Raw genomic sequence first — 7,496 nt, 5'->3', positions numbered from 1 at the left:
ACCCACATGAAATATCTTGCATTTATTATAATTAACACCCATCTGCCATTTATTTGCACAACTCACTCTTTTGTAAAGCAGCCAGCAACACAGCTCTCCACAGCTAGCAACACCCAAGACTTTAATATCATCTGCAAATTTAAGTAATTTATATCTTCATCTATATCATTGATGTAAATCAAAAAAGAGCACAGGTCCTAAGACTGAGCCCTGACGTACCCCACTTGTGACATTAATCCAGTTTGACTGAACTCCATTTGTAACAGCCCTCTGCTTTCTTCCATCCACCCACTCTTCTATCCAGTTTGCTAACTTATCCCCCACACCCATAGAGATAATTTATTTTACAAGACTTTTATATCGCACCTTGTCAAATGCCTCTGAAAATCCAGATACATCAAATCTCTTACCCTCATCTAAGTAAGCAGTAACCTTTTCAAAGAATGTCAAAAGATTTTCCCTTAGTGAACCCAAATTGACTATCCATTAAAATTCCAAACTTTGTTAAATGACTTTGGAAAGCATCTTTTACCAAACTTTTCCCGCATAATAAATGTAAGAAATTTAAATTGACTGGAAATTTAGAAGATCAAGAAAGTTGGTAAAACAAGCAATAAGGACATCAAAAAGGATGTCTTAGAGAAAGTTGGCTGAAAAGGTAAAAATTAACAGTATGGGATTTCTTTAAATACATTAAGGGTAAACAAAATATTAGAATGGGGTAGGACCCTTGAAGGATGATAAAGGAAGGCTAATATCTGATGATTATGAGATGGCTGGGTTATTAAATTTTGCTTTTTCTTTGGTTTTTAGTAACGAAGATTTAAGTAGTATTCCACATCTTGAACAGTTGATAAATGTAAACAAGATGAAACAAAATGACTGGATTAATTCTAAGCTGATTAAGAAAAGATTGGGAAATTTAAAAAATGATAAGGTTCCTAGGCCAGATGATATTTCCCCATGGGTTTTGAAGGAGGTTAAAGATTCAATATGTGAGCCACTTACTACTATTTTTTGTCAGTCCATGAATAATGGGCAGGTACCAGAGGCTTGGAAGTTAGCTAATGTAAATCCTCTTTTCAAAGGAGGTGATATAAATTGTCCCAGTAATTATAGACCCATTAGTCTTGCATCAGTTGTTTTCTTTAATTTTATCTTTTAAACTCTTTGTGAGCCTATCTGGGTTTTTACTTGCAGCTACCCTTTACTTTCTATAAGGAATCTGTTTACCTTGAATATTTAAAAATTTTCCACACCTGATCAGTGTCTCCAAATAACTCAGCTGCCCAGTTCACAACATATAATTCTTGTCGCATCCCTTCAATATTTCCCATTTTGAAATTTCTAAACAAAATATCATTATTCCTTATCTCCATATGCAGCAAAACATTGAATCTAACAGAGCAATGATCACTCGTACCCAGATGTTCCCCAATTTCCACCCTCTCGATCATTTCTATATTTGAAATTAACAATTAATCTAAAATGGCATTGTTTTTAGTAGGTTCCTTGACTAATGGGTGAAGAAAGCCATCCTGAATACTGTCCAAAAACCTTTCTCCCTCATGGTTTGACTCTAGAATTTTCCAATCTATATGCTTGAAATTAAAATCACCCATAATTATGACTTCATCAACAGCTGAAATTTTAATCTCATTGTGAAGTTTCTCACTAATTTCATTCTTATCATTCGGTGGTCTGTAACAAATTCTCACTAAAAGCCTTTTCCCTTTATATCCACTAATAGAAACCCAAATGGATTCAATCTCCTTGCTATTATCTTTGATATCCTCAACTTCAACAGGATGTAAATCACATTTTATATATGAAGCCACTCCTCCCCCTCTCCCCTCTTTAATACTCTATCCCTATTTCATAGCCTGTAACCCTAATTTTAGCAATTTCAAACTGTCCTTTCACGACAACCTTTCCATCCCAGATATCATTCTAGCAACCCTCCTCAGAATCCTTTCTAACAATGCAATTTCTTTCTAATCTCTTCAAACTTGTATTCAATATTCCTGTAGATATAACCCCTAAAATCCTATTTACCCTGCCACTAGCAACATTACACTGCTTAGATGGCTTAAGAAACTGATCATCCAGAATACCAAGATCCTTTTTTTCCATAATAAATATGTCCCTATTGAATACAGTCCTAAGTCTTTTTTAATTGACTTGTTTGATAATCTACATTAAAAAGAAAATCAACAAAAATTGAAGGTTTTGCAAACTAATGAAGTTTTATATATATATATATTTATATTCAAGGTTGTTTCTCTGGTTATTCATCATTGTCCAGCATTAACAGAAACACAAATTAACAATTTAAACCATGGGATCTTAAGGACATGGGAACAAGAAACTAAATTTTACACAACTTTTGAACTACAGCATTTAAAACTGATCACATTACAATTACCTACTGAATTAGGGTCAATAGTTAATACATATGAGGGCATGTTTATACAGTAATATAACCATTTACAGTACTTACTTTGCCAAGCAGATGTAGACCTTGACTGTAATTCCATTTCTGGGGTTTTGAAAAATGGTTGATAATCATTATCTGTATGTTGCAAAAATGCTGGATTTTTGTGAGACATGACTCCACTTGGTTATGAAAAGATTACATTGACAATCATGTAGTTACCTTATCCATATTGAACTCCTATAGAAAAAGCAAATTGTCTTAAAATAACAACAAAAAACTTCATATCTTATAAGTTTTGTAACATTAATAAAAGAGCGTATTAGTGGCTTACTTAAAGAGTGAGAAATAAAATGAATTATTTAAGTCATATTTATCCTTATATCATTAGTATATACAATGTCTTCTTCTGTGCCTATCAATTCTGCATCAATCAATAAAATATTTAACCATTAACACACTGAATTCAACAAATGGCACAAAACACACATGAAGAAAGTGTAATTTAAGGTGTGGTTTAAGTACAAGTGCTTAAGAAATTATATGACTTTGAAGTAAAAATAATAGCACAAGTACAACAATCTGATATGAAACAATCCACAAGCATACAAAAACTGATTATTCAAGATAAATGCAGTAAAAAAAAATTCTTATCAAAATGGTATACATTTTGAGATTTGTGACAGAAGCTATAAAAACCATAGGATCTTCATGAATGTCTTACCCTAGCTTATCTAGGATGAGAGGATATAATTTTAAAATATAGAAGAAAATTATTTTTCTAATAAGATGACTGGCCTATTAAATTAGTTGCCTTCAGCAGTATTGGATGCTGGTACTTTAGAATAGTTTAACAGGGGAATTGATAATTTCCTGAAAAATAAACAGTGGATTTAAGTTTTCACTTTTTCTCAAGGGTGGGTATTCAAGGACAGCCTTCATCTAACTTGATTAAAGTAGACAAATCTGAATAGTGCTAAATTTTTTTTTGCATAAACACAACTCCAAATCTCTCCAAAAATAAAAATTACAAAAAATTATAACACTCTCATCATAGTCTTATAAGAAATGTATAATTTACAGTATTCCTGAAAATGAAGGCATCAGAGGTCCACTACACTTAAAATTTAGCTAAAAAATAAATAATAAACAGGAAATCAATTAAAATACAGTACATGTAGACAGTATTTACCTATAGCAATTAAAAACTGCCAGTTCATTCTAATGACTCAATAATCTGATGTAACATAGTGGGCTTTTGAAACATCACTAGTTTACAGCTGAAATCAAACCGGCAAAATATGAATATTGCAACCGCTCTTTACTGAATTTAATAGATTTATGCTACAACTGAATAATCAAGTATGTTCATTAAAAAATAAAATTTTGATAAGATGTACCTACTATGTAATTCACACAGACAACTAAAAGTTAAGATTACTTTACTCCAAGTCTGGACAAATATTTTCAGATCTAGGAGCCAGGTCTGATATTGAAAAGTTATGGAATATATTTTGAGTCTGTTGTATGATTATGGTATGAGACATACAGTTTTAAACCAAAAGACAAAGGGTTCATTATTATTTATCATATAACGTATATTAAAGTTAAACTTCAATATGTGCAATTATTAAAATAGTAGACTAAATAACTATAACTTAGGTGGATTCTTGCAATGAATGAAAGTAAAATAAAAATAACCACTGTGATATCAATAGGCCAAGCAGGTTGTTGCAGAATAGGTTTAATCTATTCATCACTATAACACCATACAATGATAAACAAAGGCCTTTTGGTGTGCCTAACCTAACTTCACTACTGTTTGTACTCGGAAATGGGGGCTATATTTATTTACTTTCACAGCAATGAATACATGCTAACAATCCCATGATATCAATAACCACTTAAGTGTATTGCCTTAACTAACTGTCTTTGTTCCCATCCGAGTCTAAACATATGCACTGATTGGTTGCATTGTGAGAAAGAAGAATAACAAAATGCTGTGAAATTAGTAACATGTTGTTCAACCACAGCACTTCATTCCTGAATAAAACAAGAAGTGCTGAATCTGCCATTAAAATCCTAGAAACAAAGTTCAATTTTGGACTCAAAGAATGTGAAAATAGTTCTAGGCTTCCAAGAGTCCAAAACCATTCTAGATTCAAGTTATATTTAGCACATCCCTACGCACATATAAAATGGGAGAAAATACTAGTTGTTGTGGTGAGCTGGCACCTGGGATTTGTTGAGGCCTGCTTTAGTCTGTTAATAGAGATGGTATGTCATTTATATTATTACACAGGTATGGAATACCATCTTAATTACTTCCCATTCTAACATCTTTGTAAAACAAGTTTTCTTTTGAATAAAATGTATTGAAATTTAATTCTACTATAGCCAGTTTAATCAATCAGTTAAAAAATTATTTGTTCTTTTTTTGTAAAATGTGTATTAAACTTGAAAATCTGAAAATACATGAAGGAGAATTTATGGAATGTGTGGATTAGTTAGTTTGGGAAAATGTGTATTATGAGAAATAGTCATAAGCATACATGATTCAAGAAAATAAGAAAATTTAAGGACAAATTTAAGTGTGTTAAAAACCATTCCATACACATGTAGTTTAGTTAATGAAATAAAATCTAAAAATCTGAAATACTTTTAGTAAGTAACTCAAATCCACAGTTTACAATGAATCAAAGAAGTTACTGAAATAGGTTTTTGTACACAAATTCAATCTTAGCAATTTCTAATTTTAATTATTAAAACAGTGAAAATAAGCATTAATACACTATCACAAAATGTTATCCTTCAGTTAACCAGAGAACTCTCATACCCTTTTCACATCACTCCCACCAACAAGTAATTTTTTAACAATTCAAGGTTATTACACTGTTACAATTGTGAGACAATCATAGATTAGGCACATTTTTTCTTTATGGTAATTTTTTATTGTTCTAATGAGCAGTGTTGTAACACTTGCTCGTGAGACTCATTAACTACTTAAAACTTTTAATTATCACAGTCATGCAAAATCTTTACTTTAGGAAATAAGGAACTTGGAAGACACATGAACAGTACTGGGCAGAGAATTAAATTATACAGTTAATATTACTATTAACAATAATAATAACACTTTGTACAGTTAGTGTCCAATCTTTTATTACGGTAAAAAATTATTTCTGGTAACTTGCCCTCAATATTTACAACTAACATTTCATTATAATGCTATAAATGTCACGTGCCTATATCATATTAATATCAGTATTTCATATATGATTTTTCTGATGTGCCCACTAAATAAGTTAATCGGTAACGATCATTTTCAGATGGTCAGTTTCAATACTGGCACCAAGTTGAAGCTCAGAGCACATACTGAAATACAATCAACACTAACTATCACTGTGTTACATTCTTTTTGTTATCGTTATGCAGTAATTTAACTTTTGAATAAACTCGCATCGTTAGTAAGTGGGGATGTTACAACTCACACTTGCACTTAACACTTATAACATTAGGCCTAACAAAAGTAATAGTTTCAATTTTGTACTTTTACTTTTGCTCTGCCGCAGATTTTTAGGTTTGCAAAATATAAAATGTTAAAAAGTATATCACCATTTTTTATACTGACAATCTAATATAAACAGACTTAAACTTTACCTATTTTAATATTTACTATTTAGTTGTAAATGAAGTGATTGATCACAAATTTGTTCCGTACACCAACGTAACTTACAATATCAAACACAACTATAGACAAGATGACAACAACCAAGTAAGCGCAGTTATTGACAGGATCACTATGGACACTACATTACACTTTTGCCTGTCCCCCGGTGTAACAGCGGTATGTTTACAGACTTAAACGCTAAAATCCGGAGCTCGATTCTCCGCGGAAGACACAACAAATAGCTAATTGTGGCTTTGCTATGCTTTAAAACAAACAAATAAAGACTTACGCAAAATGTTTTTATTATCATTTATTAGAATTAAATGCCACAACTATTTCATTGTTTTTGCTATTTTATGTAAATCTTACTTTGAAGTAATGTATGCCTTGAGTATTTTATAATAGAAAAAACTTTCCACGCCTCTTTTTCTAACTTAAAAAGTAATAAGTACACATTTTTATGAACAACACTTCTAAGAAGAGAGCCACTCAAAATAAACCTCTAATAAAAGACAGTTTAATTGTTTGTTTGTTTCCAGTTAAGCACAAAGCTACACAATGGGCTATCTGTGCTTTGCCCACCCGAGTATCAAAATTCGGTTTCTAACGTTAGAAGCCCGCAGACATAACCCTGTATCACTGTGGGACTAAAAAAAAAAGCCGGAGAAAATTTTAACATTTTCTCAACTGAGAATAAAATATGAAACACATAAAAATGTTAAAATATTGTTATGACAGCGGAAGCCACGTGACGCTGGTAACACCTGATTTGTCCTGAATTGTCCTGGCAACTCTAGTCTGTTCCAGACGCCTTCTTTTTTTAGTATATAAGCCCGGCAAATAAAGCGAGATAATAATTGCATAGATAGAGAGATTGAAGATAGAGATAATCGAGTCAAGCCGTAACTGTGTGAATCCCTGTAAATTATAGCGTGTTTTTATAAAAGTAGTTAAGTTAAATTGACTGTGGAAATTACGTGTATTACCAAGTTTATAACGAGAAAAAATAAACTAGTTTTAATCAAGAAGGGACTTGTATCGCTGAAGTCACTCGGAAAGAATTTATACCGGAAATTAACATACGAACAGATACGCAACAAACTGATGTCAAAAGTGGGATGGAAAATAAAAAAATGGAAACGAGAAGTGGCAAATCAAACTACAGCTTAGCAGATTTGATGGCAGCAATACAAGAACAGCAAAAGAAACAAGAAGAACAAGAAGAGAGATTACAGCAGTTATTGAAGGAAAAAGAAAAGAAACAAGAAGAGAGGCTACGGCAGTGGTTGGAGGAGAAAGTAAATAAACAAGAAGAGAGACTATAGCAGTGGCAATTGGAACAAGAAAGGAAACAGGAAGAAAGTCTCCAACAGTTGCAGGAAAGTCAACAGC

At 32.0% G+C, this 7,496-nt stretch overlaps 1 protein-coding gene and 1 pseudogene across 3 annotated transcripts in view; one reads left to right on the top strand and one right to left on the bottom strand.

Annotated features, from left to right (window-relative positions):
• Nucleotides 1-6,192, bottom strand: part of LOC106466339 (centrosome-associated protein 350-like) — a 136,819-nt gene extending 130,627 nt beyond the window's left edge. For 2 of the 3 annotated variants that reach the window (XM_013926614.2, XM_022394326.1), the window contains exons 1-2: nt 6,095-6,192; nt 2,501-2,674 (exon numbers count right to left, since the gene is read on the bottom strand). In XM_013926614.2, the coding sequence (XP_013782068.2) occupies nt 2,501-2,609 (109 nt within the window). In that variant the 5' untranslated portion in view covers nt 2,610-2,674; nt 6,095-6,192. The remainder of the gene's footprint in view (nt 1-2,500; nt 2,675-6,094) is intronic. The other variant, XM_022394325.1, reaches the window with a different exon arrangement.
• The window catches only part of LOC106466338, a 13,777-nt pseudogene continuing 10,913 nt past the window's right edge, over nt 4,633-7,496 (top strand).

Source organism: Limulus polyphemus, unplaced genomic scaffold (genome assembly GCF_000517525.1).
Source record: "Limulus polyphemus unplaced genomic scaffold, Limulus_polyphemus-2.1.2 Scaffold2229, whole genome shotgun sequence".
Classification (NCBI taxonomy): domain Eukaryota; kingdom Metazoa; phylum Arthropoda; class Merostomata; order Xiphosura; family Limulidae; genus Limulus; species Limulus polyphemus.
Note: the sequence above shows the minus strand (reverse complement) of the source record. Positions and strands in the feature narration are given on the sequence as shown.